Source organism: Chiloscyllium plagiosum, unplaced genomic scaffold (genome assembly GCF_037043375.1).
Source record: "Chiloscyllium plagiosum isolate Xiang-an unplaced genomic scaffold, Cpla_swu_hap1 HiC_scaffold_19, whole genome shotgun sequence".
In the NCBI taxonomy this organism is placed as follows: Eukaryota; Metazoa; Chordata; class Chondrichthyes; order Orectolobiformes; family Hemiscylliidae; genus Chiloscyllium; species Chiloscyllium plagiosum.
In genome coordinates, this window is record NW_028270157.1 from 54,427,942 (window position 1) to 54,443,884 (window position 15,943).

Sequence of the window (15,943 nt, forward strand, 5' to 3'; positions counted from 1 at the left end):
CAACCTTATTTCCTTCTGCATTGACACTTTCTTCAAGTTGTTTATCACCACACTTTAAAACTTTGTACAGATGGTCCTCTACAGTCCTCCATTTACCACAATATTTCAAAGGATCCAGCAATATTAACTAACATTGGATAGTACCTAATACTAATCATTGCAGTTTCAGTCCATGTGTATTATAATGGCACTCATCGTACTGAACAAACCTCCACAATGTGTCAGTCCATATAAAGTATAACCTTTATGACACAAGCATTCAAAGCTTCCTGGGTAGTTGATGCATATGTGGTCACACGTCCTTTCAAAGGAACACTCGTCGATATCTAAAATTGGAGGAGAAAAATAATTACCATGAAAATGCCCCATCAGATATACTGCAATGATAATGCGAACATAGGAATAATACCTGCTCAATTTTCAAATAGTGTAACAATGAAAAGAAAATTGTTGATATTTAGAATATTCACAGCTGCACTTTTAATGTTCTATATGAAGCTAGTCACAAAATAAGGAGAACATTAGTTGGAACAGTAAGATTGGAAGGCATCAAAGGTTAACATGAGTGATATTATACAGGTGTTAATGATTCACTGACATTTACCAAGTGAATTTGTAAACTTAGTTTTTTCAAATATTACATACAAAAAGTTCAAACCCCAAAGGAGGGAGCCCAATGGAACCTCGTTAGTTTCACACTTAACACTATTACCATCTTCAGCTGAACACTGAAGAAAACAATTAATGAATTGTGAGAAAATACTCAAATTAATAATCACTTGGAACAGTTAGATTGATTTGGAAAAGGAAATGGACTCATTCAGGAAAACTCACGACAAACTAATATGTTAGAGGATTTTTGAAGAGGTAATAGAGAGGGCCATAGAGTCATACAGCATGGAAACAGAATCTTCAGTCCAACTTGATATCCTAAATTAATCTAGTCCCATTTGCCAGCATTTGGGCCATTTCCCCCTAAACCTTCCTATTCATGTACCCAGCCAAATGCCATTTAAGTATTGTAGTTACAGACTTGAAACTAAACAGCAGATGCAGTCAGCTGTGCAGGTTCACTGCTGGGACAGACAGCTGTGCAGGTTTACTCCTTGGACAGACAGCTGCGCAGGATCACTGCTGGAACAGTCAGCTGTGCTGGATCACTGCTGGGACAGACAGCTGCGCAGGTTCACTGCTGGGACAGACAGCTGTGCAGGATCACTGCTGGGACAGACAGCTGCGCAGGTTCACTGCTGGGACAGACAGCTGCGCAGGTTCACTGCTGGGACAGACAGCTGTGCAGGATCACTGCTGGGACAGATAGCTGCGCAGGTTCACTGCTGGAACAGACAGCTGCGCAGGTCACTGCTGGAACAGTCAGCTGCGCAGGATCACTGCTGGAACAGTCAGCTGTGCTGGATCACTGCTGGGACAGACAGCTGCGCAGGTTCACTGCTGGGACAGACAGCTGTGCAGGATCACTGCTGGGACAGACAGCTGCGCAGGTTCACTGCTGGGACAGACAGCTGCGCAGGTTCACTGCTGGGACAGACAGCTGTGCAGGATCACTGCTGGGACAGATAGCTGCGCAGGTTCACTGCTGGAACAGACAGCTGCGCAGGTCACTGCTGGAACAGTCAGCTGCGCAGGATCACTGCTGGGACAGACAACTGCGCAGGTTCACTGCTGGAACAGTAAGCTGCACAGATCACTGCTGGAACAGTCAGCTGTGCAGGATCACTGCTGGGACAGACAACTGCGCAGGATCACTGCTGGGACAGACAACTGTGCAGGTTCACTGCTGGGACAGACAGCTGCACAGGTTCACTGCTGGAACAGACAGCTGCGCAGGTTCACTGCTGGAACAGACAGCTGCGCAGGTTCACTGCTGGAACAGACAGCTGTGCAGGATCACTGCTGGGACAGACAGCTGTGCAGGATCACTGCTGGAACAGACAGCTGTGCAGGTTCACTGCTGGGACAGACAGCTGCGCAGGTCACTGCTGGAACAGTCAGCTGTGCAGGATCACTGCTGGAACAGACAGCTGTGCAGGTTCACTGCTGGAACAAACATCTGCGCAGGTCACTGCTGGAACAGTCAGCTGTGCAGGATCACTGCTGGGACAGACAGCTGCGCAGGATCACTGCTGGAACAGACAGCTGCGCAGGATCACTGCTGGAACAGACAGCTGTGCAGGATCACTGCTGGAACAGACAGCTGTGCAGGTTCACTGCTGGAACAAACATCTGCGCAGGTCACTGCTGGAACAGTCAGCTGTGCAGGATCACTGCTGGGACAGACAGCTGTGCAGGATCACTGCTGGAACAGACAGCTGCACAAGTTCACTGCTGGGACAGACAGCTGCGCAGGATCACTGCTGGGACAGACAGCTGCGCAGGTTCACAGCTGGGACAGACAGCTGCGCAGGTCACTGCTGGAACAGTCAGCTGTGCAGGATCACTGCTGGGACAGACAGCTGTGCAGGATCACTGCTGGAATAGACAGCTGTGCAGGATCACTGCTGGAACAGACAGCTGCACAAGTTCACTGCTGGGACAGACAGCTGCGCAGGATCACTGCTGGAATAGACAGCTGTGCAGGATCACTGCTGGGACAGACAGCTGTGCAGGTTCACTGCTGGGACAGACAGCTGCGCAGGATCACTGCTGGGACAGACAGCTGTGCAGGATCACTGCTGGGACAGACAGCTGTGCAGGATCACTGCTGGGACAGACAGCTGCGCAGGATCACTTCTCCGTTTGTTTCACTTCCCTGGTCAAGGGTGAGGGTCATGCTGTTGATATGATTTTTATTGATTAACAAACGGCTGTTCACTACAGTTCCACATTCAGACTGGTGAATGTTTTAAGTCATGGAATAAAAGCAATGTAAAAGTAAAATGTGAGCACCAAACTGACTGAGGGATAGGAAACAGAGAGTAATGGTTAATAAGTTTGGAAGAAGGTTTGTAGCAGACTTCCCCAGCGGTCAATATTGGGACAGTATTGCTAATTTATATATAAATGATCTAAATTTTGATGTGCAGGGAATAGTTTCAAAGTTTGTGGATGATGCAAAACTTGACAGAATTATAACCTGTAAGGGGGACAGTGTAGAACTCCAAACAGACTTTGGCATATTGGAGGAGTGAGCTGCAAGGTGGTAGATGAAGTTCTGTGCAGAGAAGTGCAAGATGTGCTCTAATGAACATGGAGAGATGGCATAAAATCAAGGGTGCTATTCTAGAGGGTGTGAAAGAGCGCAGAGACTAGGGTTTATGTGTACACACGTCATTAAAGATGGCAGAACAGGTAAAGACAACTGTTAATAAAGTATACAGTGTTCTCAGCTTTGATTACCCAGGGGATAAAATCCAACAGCAGGGAGATGATGATGAACATAAGACACTGGTTAGACCTGAGCTGGGATATAGTGTATGGCACTCTGTACTACAGGAAGGATGAGAATGCATGGAAGAGAGTGGAGAAGAGGCTTACAAGAATAGTCCCAGGGATAAGAAACTCAGTTATGAGGACTGATTAGAGAAACTGGGCTGCTTTTCTTGGGAGAGAAGGCTAAGCAGAGATCTGACAGAAGTGTTCAAGATCATGTGGAGTCTGGGCAGAGTGGATAGGGAATGACTGTTCTGAATCAAAAAGACGGAAGGTCAAAGTGCACAGTTTTAAGTTTTTTGTATAAGAAGCAAATGCAAGGTGATAAAAAAATGTCTTTACGTAACGAGTAGTTAGAGTCTGGCTGCACTGCCTTTGAAGGTTTGTGGAGGCACATTTAATTGAGGCATTTAAGAGAACATTTGGTAATTGTTTGAATTGAAACAATGTGCAGGGTTATGGGGAAATGTGGGAGATTGGCTCTCCCCAAATGCTAAGAGCCAGTGCAGACACAATAGATCAAATGGCTTCCATCTGGATTGTAATAATATTGTGACTGTGAAATTTGAACAATAATTGAATATGACATAGTATGGGAAGTCCTTCTGATTGAAAATGCAGACAAGACACTCAAACAAAACTATACACAGAGCCTATTACTATGCGTATTCTTCTAATTGGTCCAATTGCATGGAATTCCTTCCTGTGAATAATACAGCACTTTGTAATTTTCAAATCACTTTTTGAAAGATAAAAGTGTGGTGATAAGGTGTAATGGGTTGATTATCATCTGAAGGAAAAGTTAGTATTTTGGTGCAAACTTTCATTCTTATGAAAGGCTCACAGAAAGCATCAACTTTTCTTCTTTCCCTTCTGCAAGCATCTTCCAGAACTTGTCATATCCAATTTGTAACATTCCAGGACATCTTTGAATTTTGCCTCATATAAACCATAGCCAGTTATTTCCCCAGCTGAAACTAGAGAATTCTGACAGTTTCTGTTTTCTCCAGTCTAATAACTATACATGTCGATTTTAAATTCAAGTAAAATGAATTATTTAACAAATGTACATCAAGTCAATGCACAAGATAACCCAGATCAAAATATTAAACAAATAGATTTTCTCGATCATGATATTGATTGAAATATTTTGTGTCTGTGTTGTTGTCTGTTTGAAATGCAAATCTATTTTTGTAACTTTTATCATTACCTCCTGGGATTAATGTGATGTTGTCCAGGTGTTCCATAGAAAAAAGTAATTTATGATGCTTCAAACCCCTCATTTCCCCTTGAAAGATGTATAGTTGGTTCTGTCATGATATTTTTATTTTAAAAATATACATTATTCATAAAATATCCTTATACACAGTTACTAAAGCAGTTCAGCTTTGTACAGTAGCACATATAACATAAAATCTAGGAGCAGGAGTAGGCCATCTGGCCCTTCGAGCTTGCTCTGCCACTCAACAAGATCATGACTGATCTTTTCATGGCCTCAGATCCACTTACTCACCCTCTCAGCATAACCTTTAACTCCTTCACTGTTCAAAACATTATCTATGTTAGCTTTCAATTACTTCACTGGGCAGGGAATTCCATAGATTCACAACCCTCTGGTGAAGAGGTTCCTTCTCAAATCAGTCCTAAATCTGCTCCACTTAATTTTGAGGCTATGCCCTCTTGTCCTAGCTTCGCCTGCCAATGGAAACATCCTCTCTGCTTCCATCTTATCTATTTCCTTCATAACTATGTGTTTCTATAAGATTCCCCTCATTCTTCTAAATTCCAATGAATATAATTCCAGTCTACTCCGTCTCTCCTCATAAAACAAAGTCTTCAACTGCCCAGAATCAACCTAGTGAACCTTTAATGCCAGTACATCCTTTCTTAAGTAAGAAGACCAAAACTGCACGCAGTACTCCAATACCCTATATAACCTCCCCGCTTTTAAACTCAACTCCTTAGACAATGAAGGACAAAATTCCATTTGCCTTCCTAATTACCTGTTGTACCTGCAGACCAACTTTCTGTGATTCGTGTACAAGGACACCCATGTCCCGTTGCACAGCAGCATATAAAGAAACCAAACATCAGAGTTTGACTCCATCCAGCACACAAACCCAAGGCATTTGTTCTCCTACAGGATTATGTTTACATACAGTTGAGGTACCTGGTGGGTCTGATAACTAAATGGACAATTCACCCTAATACCATATCTAACCCTTAGATGAGCTTTGAATCACATATTCTGCCACCATTAAGGGCACACGTTTCCACTTCTTTAACATTATCAAATTCCAACTTACTTTATCTGATGAAACTCTCAACCAGACCTTTAATATCTCCAGGTTTGACTATTCAAATGTACCCCTAGCTAAATTACCACAATCTCAGTCACTTAATTTGAGGTGGTCCAAATCTCTGCCACTCATGTCCAAACTCACACTAAGTATCATTCACCTATCACATTTTGTCCCTGACCTACAGTAGCTCCTGGTTAAGCAATTCCCAATTTTAAATTTCAAACAGTTATTTTCACATTTTTGATGGCTTTGCCACTCCTGATCCTGCATTGGAACTATATTGTCAGCCCTTCAATTTTGCTGTGGCAGAATTCTGCCATTCCCTTCCTGACAGTATAACAGGCCACCCTCACCAGGGTTGGACTTCAGAAACTCAAGGTGTCTGCTCACTATCATTTCTTTGAGGACAACTAAAGATAAATCATCAAGATAGCTTGTATGCTTGGGTTTTAAAAGATGTTGCTGCAGAGATAATGGATGCATTGGTTATAATTCCTCAATTCTGGAAGGGTCCCAATAGATTGGAAAACCAGAAATCTAATAGTTCTATCGCAGATAGGTTGAAGACAGAAATCAAGAAACTTTAGACCAGTTAGCCAACCATCTGTCAGAGGAAATATTCCCAATTCCATAACTTAGCAGGTATTAACAGAAGAGAATGAAATTGCAGTCGGGCAGAGACAACATGGTTTGGTGAAAGGAAAATTGTGGTTGACTGAATGAAGGGTACTAGAACATGTAGCTTATTTGGATTACTGAAGGGAATACTGACATCAATAATTGCTACACCAAATAAATACATTGGGCAACATATTAGAATGGATAAAGATTTGATTAGCTAACACGAAGCAGGCAAGAGGGATAAATGGAGTGCTTTCAGAATGGCAAAGAGTAACAGAGTACCACTCCACCACCGCTGGGATCAGTGCTGAAGCTTCAACTATTTACAATCTATATTAAAGATCTGGATGTAAGGACTGCATTATAAATTTTTGTAAAATATAGAGTTGTACAGCACAGAATCAGATCCTTCAGTCCAATTCGCTCATGCCAATATGATATCCTAAATTAATCTAGTCCCTTTTGCCAGCATTTGGCCTATATCCCTCTAAATTCTTCCTATTCATGTACCCATCTAGATACCTGTTAAATTGTAGCCACCTCCACCACTTCCTCTGGCAGCTCATTCCATACACACACCATCCTGTGTGAAAACATTGCCCCTTAGGTCACTTTTCTATCTTCCCCCTCTCACCCTAAACCTATGCCCTCCAGTTTAGGCCTCCCTAGCCCTGGGAAAAAAGACCTTGGCTAATCACTTTATCCATGCCCCTCATGATTTTATAAACCTTTATATGGTCACCCCTCAGTTTTTGCCATTCCAGGGAAAACAGCCCCAGCCTATTTCGCCTCTTGCTTTGGCTCAAATCCACCAGCCCTCACAACATCCTTGTAAATCTTTTCTGCACACTAAGTTTAACATTTTTCCTACAGCAGGAAGACCAGAATTGAATGTAGTATTCCAAAAGTAGCCTAAGCAACTGTCCTGTACAGTCACAACTGGACATTCTAACTCCCATACTTAATGCTCTGACCAATAAAGCCAAGCGTAGCAAACAGCTTCTCCACTACACTGTCTAGTTGTGGCTCCACTTTTAAGGAACTATGAACTTGCACCCCAAGGTCTCTTTGTTTGGCAATACTCCCCAGGACCTTACTATATAAGTCTTACCCTGATTTGCTTATCCAAAATGCAGCACCTCATATTTGTCTAAATTAAACTCCATCTGTCACTCTTCAGCCCGTTGGCCCAGCTGATCAAGATCCCATTGTAATCGGAGGTAACCTTCTTCGCTGTTTGCTACACCTCCAATTTTGGTGTCACAGAGTCATAGAGATGTACAGCATGGAAACCGACCCTTCAGTCCAACCCGTCCATGCCGACCAGATATCCCAACCCAATCTAGTCCCACCTGCCAGCACCTGGCCCATATCCCTCCAAACCCTTCCTATTCATTTACCCATCCAAATGCCTCTTAAATGTTGCAATTGTACCAGCCTCCACCACTTCCTCTGGCAACTCATTCCATACAAGTACCACCGTCTGTGTGAAAAAGTTGCCCCTTCGGTCTCTTTTATATCTTTCCCCTCTCATGCTAAACTTATGCCCTCTAGTTCTAAGTTTAATGATGATACAAATATATTTGTAAGAAAGCAAGTTGTGAAGCGTGCATTAGTATATAAAGGATACAGACGCTTTAAGTGAGTGGGCAAAATTCAGTCAAGTAAAGTGTGGCAAAACATGGGCTCCTCCACTGGCAAGAATAAAAAAACAGAATATTACTTGAAAATAATTTAAAAAGGAGAGAGATTGTAGGAGTCTGAACAACAGAAAGTATCCTGTTAGATGAATCACAGTAAGTTAACATGCAGGTTCAGCAAGTGATTGGGGACACAAATATAATATTAGCTCTTATTCCAAAGGAAATAGAGTATAAAAGAAGGGAAACGTTGCTGCAGTTATACGGGGCCTTACTGAGACCATGTCCAGAGTAGCATATGTCATTTTAGTCGCCTTACCCAGGAAGGAAATAATTGCATTTGAAATAATTCAGAGAATGCTTAGCCTGCAGATTTCTGGGCTGGAGGTGTTCTCATTTTACACAAGATTGAGCAGGTTATCCTCATACTCACTGGAATTTAAAAAGGGAGGTGATCTTATTGAAACATACAAGATTCTGAGTGAACCTGACAGGCCAAATGTTTAGAGGGGGTTTCAAAAAACTAATGGGGGCAGAATTTACAAATAAAGCAGGAGTCTCATTTAAGATGGAAATAGAAAAACGCTTTCTCTCAGAGGGTTGTTACACAATGGAATTCTCTTCCACAGAGAGCAATGGAGGCTGGGTCATTGAATATCTTCAAGGCTGAGCTGGATAGCTTTTTGTTTGACAAAGAGAGTCAAAAGAGCAGATACAGAATTGGCAAATTTGTAAGGAGGCGAGCTGTGATCTTACTGAAAAAGAGCAGGCCTGAGGGACCAAATGGCTCTATTTCTTATGATCTTAAATGATAGTTTGCCAATTACGCTCATATCCTATAAATTAATATATTTGAAAAGAAACAGGTTGGTTTAGGTTTAAGCTCTCTGCACATTTTCAATAAACATTGGAGTAGAACCAACTCCAATAAAATTTCCATTTGATGTTGTGCTTAATGCACTGGGGTCAACCTATTTTTTCAAATGCTTTCATTGTGAGTATTCAATGACTGGGAGGTAAGTCACAAGTTAACATTGTTCTTTCATGCCTTGATTCCAGGCTTGAATCCAGAGGAGATTGGTGGAATGAATACATCTTCAGGGAATTTTCACCAATGCAATAGTCTGTGGAGAGATGACCCGTTTGAAAGATAGGTCTTCCTGATTTCCTACTAGACAGTTAAGATCTACTCTCACTTCCACTTGCAGCTTGCTTGTAGTTTGAGTTGCTTGTTATCATTACAGTGTTCAGATTTCAGCACAGATTGGCACTAATTTGGCAAACACATTCAGACATGGAATATAACTGGAAACAGAAATCACATTGATGCACTACTATTAGGTTGAAGCACATTTACTGAAGTATTTTGGGAGTGTTACTTTGCAACTGGTCGTGTTATAGCTGACTTGGGAGTATTTTGTCCACACTCAGTACCCGACTTCAAAAGCTTTTCTATTTCCCAGCACTGCTGTCTCACAGTTTAACAAACACAAAAGCAGAGGAAGCTTAACATTGCTATCAAAGACATTTGAAAGAAATTACAACATTTTGTCCTGTAAATCAAAGCAACGTAAAGAGCATGTTTGTGCAATCAAATTCTCAATGGCTAGTAATTTATATATGAAGAGATTTCAGTCTATAAAACCAACTACTTAGCACTTTCTGGTCAATTAACCCTGCAGCAACCAATAAATCAGCTCTGTACTGCTTTGCTCAAGATATCCATCAATTTACAAAGCTAGAGGAACAGAATAAAATATTAATGACAAACTGCGTCTGGAGTTAATTACAGAGCAAACTCCCTCAGTGAGTGGTGTGGGTGTTAATGCCCATAAGAAACAGACTGCTGATACTGTACTGCTTTGTCTGCTAGCAGCTGCTCCCAATAAAGTTGCCCAAGGGGGAAGAAGCTAATATTAAGGTAAAACCCTGCTCCCAGTTCCTGTGGATTTTCTTTGTGCTATGTAAACCAATTACACTAATTATTGAAACACACATCATGGGATTAAACAGAAGGTACGATGGGTGGAGGGAGTGGGGAAGAAAAACTAATAACCAAATATTATATGGATAAGTATTATTATCCATTTAGAAGGCAGCTTTTGTTTTTAATTAGTTCCCTTATAATTGTAGGAAATCTACTACAAAGAGGAAGATGATACTTGCTTAATCAACTCTAAAAGACATCAAGAGTCTGCCCAATAAGTTTACTTTTCAGTGATAGCACTATGTATAACACCATACCTATGGTCACTAGAGGGCACTTTCGCATGTCTTTATTCCTCTGACCAAGCTAATAAAAAAATGTCATCTCTACCCTGGCTCCAAATTACCTCATTAAAAATTAAGTTGCAAACTAATTTTTCACTCCAATAGTTTACGCCTGCTTACTCCAGTATCAACAGAGCCAACATGAAGGGCTACAACAAAGTGAAGGAGCTCTTATGACACAGTAATAGTATTCCTTCCTCTGGGTCAGAAGGCCTGGATTCATGTCCCATCTGCTGAGCAGTGTGTCATAACATACCTGAATAGACAGATTAAAATATCTACTCTGGTATCAATCCAGGCATCTTTGACTCAGGCTCATCCACAACTGCCTACCTACTGCCCAATTCCGTCTATATTGCCATCTGGCCTCTCACTCTGGACTTTCCCAAGATTCCCTCTGCCCTATTGCAATAATACGGACTGCTCCTCGCTCACCTCCTAATTGCTCCGATCTACTCAGACTTGATAATAAACATGGTTTCCCACTCTCAGCCTCTTTTTTTTTGCTGCGCCTCAATCTGTTACTATCATCGTTCAGCACGATTCGTGTTCTCACTGAGCACATTCACTGACTGGACTCCTCACACACTGTTCTCTTGTTGTTCACGCTTCCCAATTACAGTCATGAACATAGTCTCCTTGCCTGGAAATGTGCTTCCCCCTTGACCCAGTGCTAAAAATATTTGCCCTGTAAATGTATAGTCCTGTTCAGACCTCTTCCCAAAATTGATGGATGTGTTCACCATTGGAAAAAACTGCAAACTGGCCATAGTCTCACTTCTTCTGAAAACAACACCTCAAATTTGATCTTCAATCTTCTTCCTCATCTCATCCCACAGGATCTTTTAATTTCTTGAAAATTTTAAATTGGAGCACTCTTAACAATTTTATGGTTCACCAAAAATGCGTTCTCAATTTGAGAATTGGGAACTCTCATTTCTTGTTCCCCACTCATGCTGTGCTCCAATAATAACCTTGCCCAATACATCCTTTAGCGAGCTCTCCTATTAAAAATCTTGCATTGGGTCCAAACTTCATTGGAAACTACAAGGTAAACACTTCCTATGGAAATGCAATATAAAAATGCCAAACTTGGCTTTACATGTGACCTACCGCAGCATGATGGAGCACCGATATTCTTAAGATTAAATGACATTGTACAGAACCATTACTTTGAGTCAATTAGGAATAATGGAACCTGGTAGTCTACTACATAATGCAAATTATGTTTAACCTCAAAGCATCAACTGTCTCAGAGGAAGACAGAGAGCCCTGGAGAAAGTCAGAGTTTCTGAGAAAAGGTGAGAGAGCAAGAGAAAAAAAAATCTGTGAATTCTAGAAAGAGATTCCACATGTGCACAAGAGTCACAGAAAGAGCAAGTGAGAGGAAAAGTCCCAGAGAGACAGCGAGAGCAAGAGCACAAACATGCACGTTCTAGAGAGAGAGAGAACGAGTCCTAGAGAGTGAGCTCACACATGAGTTCTAAAGAGAGCAAGACAGAAAGTGAAAGCATGAGTCTTAGAGAGTGCAAGAATGTAGTCAACAGCTCCTGCAGTCAGTCGGGCTTTTGGATATCAGGCAGAATGAAGGAGGGAAAAGCTTCCGGGTGGAAGAAATGGAATCCGTGAAAATTACAGGGTTTTGAAAGATTAGTCTTGGAACATCTAGAGGAGGAAATCACCAGAGCGATCTGTATGCTGCAGTTAATTTGGGATTTTTCACAAAATTGAAGGAAAGGGCCTTCAATGATTTCTGGGTGTTACAACTCTAAAGAAAATGGGCTCAGATGAGCTCATTGGAACTGGATGCAACTTTGGACTGAGACTCAGGAAGTCAACAGCATTTTATATCTTGGCTTCAATGTAAATTTTCAGATAAATATTGATTGGAATTAGACAGGTTAAAATAGCAACATAAATAAGATTTTAAAAATGTTTTAAAACTACACACATTGTTGAAAATTAATGTTTGATATTTGACATTCCACAAATATAAAGATTGCTTTTCTGGGTCAGTAAGATTTTTAAGCAATAAAATTATCAAGTTAGTATACTGTTAGCCGTCCAGTTCTGCCTCATTCAACAAAGTGCAACTTTCTCAACTGATGCTGCATAGCATAATAATGGTAAAATGGAATTTATCATCGGTGTACTGAGTTTTTAAGGATTATAATCTGGGAGTCCAGCAATTCATAACAATTCATGGATTTCCACATTACTCTGCAATTGTGAGAGCTCCTGGAGATGTTGTTAATTTCAATGGGTTAACAATTATGAAGACTGGCAGCATTGTCATCATCTAGACTGCTGTATTTTCGAATTTAATGAGAATACTACCTTGAGAAATGCAATTTTGAAGTTCTAATCTAATGTGAAGGCTTATTTAATTTGTAGAAGCAATGGGAGCTCATTCCTTGCTTTAATATGATTGAATAACAACTTTAAATCTAGACTATATTTAAACATGAAAGATATGAGAATTTAAAAATAAATCGTGTTCGTGTTTAAATATGGAAACCAATGAGGTCATACAGTAGTAACATTAAATAAATGGCTAATGCTTAAGGAGAGTTGAACCAAGGGTTAAACCTAATTTTAACCAAGGGTTACATTTAGGACAAAAAGTAGCTTTTGATATTGAACTCTCTTTTTCTTCCATTATGGTACATATTAGCAGTAAAATCCAGTAATGCGCATAATGCTGTAACAATATAGCCTCATCAAGCAAACTGATTCATGCAAATAAATGGGATTGCTAGTGTGGACTTAAATAAAGAGAAAAAAAAGTCTGCTTTCTTCATTCATCTTCTGCCTTTGCAACTCCTTCCAAAGTAAACACATTCACTTTGAATTTAACAATATACAAAATTACATGCTTAATTATTACAAAACTATGTAACCTGTTTAGATTAGATTACTTACAGTGTGGAAACAGGCCCTTCGGCCCAACAAGTCCACACCGACCGGCCGAAGCGCAACCCACCATACCCCTAACCAACCACTACGGGCAATTTAGCATGGTCAATTCACCTGGCCCGCACAGCTTTAGACTGTGGGAAGAAACCGGAGCACCCGGAGGAAACCCACGCAGACACGGGGAGAATGTGCGAACTCCACACAGTCAGTCACCTGAGGCGGGAACTGAACCCAGGTCTCTGGCGCTGTGAGGCAGCAGTGCTAACCACTGTGCCACCGTGCCGCCCACATAATTCATTGCATGGGATGATGACAAAACTTCCCTCCATACTTGTAGAAATACGCTTTATTGAACGTTAGGTGCAATTTGCAATGGGGAGACGCAAAGAACAGAAGTGGCTAGAGGTTAACTGAAAGACACAAGAAGGGAAGCTTGTTAAATAGGGGAAAACACTGTCGATTTTCAGAAAAAAACCCACCTGGTTCACTTATGTCTTTTCAGGAAGGAAACTGCCATCCTCATCTGATCTGGCCTACACACGACTCCAGACCCACAACAATGTTGCTGACTCTTAACTGCCTTTTGGACTATTAGGGAAGGGCAGTAAAATGCTGGCCTGACCAGAGATGTCCACATCCCATGAATGATACATTAAAATGTAAGAGACAATCAAGTACAGGAACATACAACTTGGGGATCCATACGTCATTCCATCCTTTGAACCTTTTCCACACTTCAATAAGGTTCTGGTTCCTCTGGTTATGCTCTCAACTCCATTACTTTTGCTTGTCTCCTGTAACCCTTAACTTACTTGTCCATGAAAAACCTCTCCAAGTCTGCCTTGAATAAATTCATGATCTGCCTTCCATTTCTTTCTGAGGAATAGAATTCTACATAAAATAATTCTCAGAAAAAGAAAATCCCATCTGCTTTTTAAAAAGGGCTTATTTTTCAACTGTCTCCTAATTCTAGTCTCCACCTCAAGATGAAACATCCTTTCAATATCTAGCCTATTAGTTCTCTCATGACCTTACATTTCACTGAGATCAAATTTCATTCTTCTTAACTCCACTGGGTATAGCCCCAACCTGGTTGACTTTGCTTTACAAGAAATGCCCTGTCTCCCAGGGAAACAGTAAAGTGAACCTTCTCTGAACTGCTTCCAAAGCAATTAGAGCTTTTTTCACATAAGCAGACCAAAAGTGTGTATACAGTATTCCAGATGTGGTCTTGCCAAGATCCAGTAGAGCTGTAATAAAATTTGCCTGCTTTCATATTCCATTCTCGTTGTAGTAGAACAACATTCCATTTGCCTTCCCAATGACTTGCTGTAGTTGGATGTGAATGGTGATTCAAGTACCAGGGTACTTCTGCATTATTATGTTTAGCAGGTCTCTCTCCATTTCAATAGCATGCTGTTTTTTCATTCTTCATGCCAAAGTGGACAATATTCATATTTTCCGCACAAAACACTCCAGTCACCAAATGTTTACTCATTCGCTTAACTTGTCTGTATCCCTTTGCAGACTTTATATCTGCACCTAACAATGTGCTTCCTATCTATGAGTCTCATTGACATTTTTAGCTACCTTAACATTGGTCCCCCATTCAGGTCATTGATATGGATTGCAGTAGTTTTTGGCTCTGGCCAAAAATTTGGAAAGTTACCTGAACTGATCACAGTTCCTCTCAGTGTCTGTATAACAGAAATCAGTGATAGAAACCTAAGGTTAAGATGCATTGTTTGACCTCTCTGAAGATGCAGCCATTGTTGACCTCATTGTAAAACCTTCATGATACATCTATTACCAGTCCCAGTACTGACTCTCATTCAATGGTGATGCTAAATAGGTAGCTTCATAAATCTGGACTTCATATAGTCATTCAGATAGGAAAAAAACTCCATCCTGTTGCCTATGTGAGGATCAGTTGTAGATGCTTCAACATCTCTCGTGTGGTTGAGTGTGCTTCCAGAACTATTGCTGCCTCACTTCTGTTTATCAGGCAGGAATTACAATGTTGTTAACCATTGAGGTGGTAGAGTGGCTGGCACTGCTGCCTCACAGAACCATGGACCCAGGATCGATTCCAGCCCTGGGCGATTGCGTGTGGAGTTTGCATATTCTCCCCATGTCTGCGCAGATGTGTTCCAAGTGCATTTATTTCTTCCCACAGTCAACAGATGCACAGACTAGTCATGAAAAATGCAGAGTTACAGGGATAGTGTTTGGGGGTGGGGGGGTGGGGCGGGGATGCACTTTGAAGTGTCAGTGCAGCCTTGATGGGCTGAACACTGTAAAGTTTCCGTACAGACAAAAACAGAGTCAATTTCTGCACAATAAAGTCCACGTAAACAGGAATGAGCTAATGATCAGGTAATCTATTTCTTGTTTTGTTGGTTTGAAACAGAAGATAGGAACAAGAATAGGCCATTTGGCCCTTGGTTAAATGGTAGAAGTTAGCCAGGGGACTGGCTTAACTTCAATATTCTGAATTGTGACATTTCCACCCGTTCTGCGCATACAAATGGAAAATCCACTTGGTGCTTCACCACTAACAAAATATATCACCATCTTTAGGAGGTGGGAGGCTGAATGGAGAGAATGGAGAATGAAGAAAAAGAGGAAAATGGGGCAACCACATCAGAAACATTCTCAATAGAAACGTCTTGTAATTTGCCTTATGATGGGTTGTCAACATTTCTGCACAAGTACTCAAATGAGTTTTGGAAAACATGGGTTTGTTGCCTCTTAGTTCCACCATACTACTGAAACAAACAGAAACCACATCTGAAAAGCTCC

General features: G+C 41.2%; 1 protein-coding gene across 2 annotated transcripts in view; it reads right to left on the bottom strand.

Moving 5' to 3' along the window:
- The window catches only part of scube1 (signal peptide, CUB domain, EGF-like 1), a 282,891-nt gene that overhangs the window by 48,422 nt on the left and 218,526 nt on the right, over window positions 1-15,943 (bottom strand). For both annotated transcript variants that reach the window (XM_043709201.2, XM_043709200.2), the window contains one exon: window positions 210-326. In XM_043709201.2, the coding sequence (XP_043565136.1) occupies window positions 210-326 (117 nt within the window). The remainder of the gene's footprint in view (window positions 1-209; window positions 327-15,943) is intronic.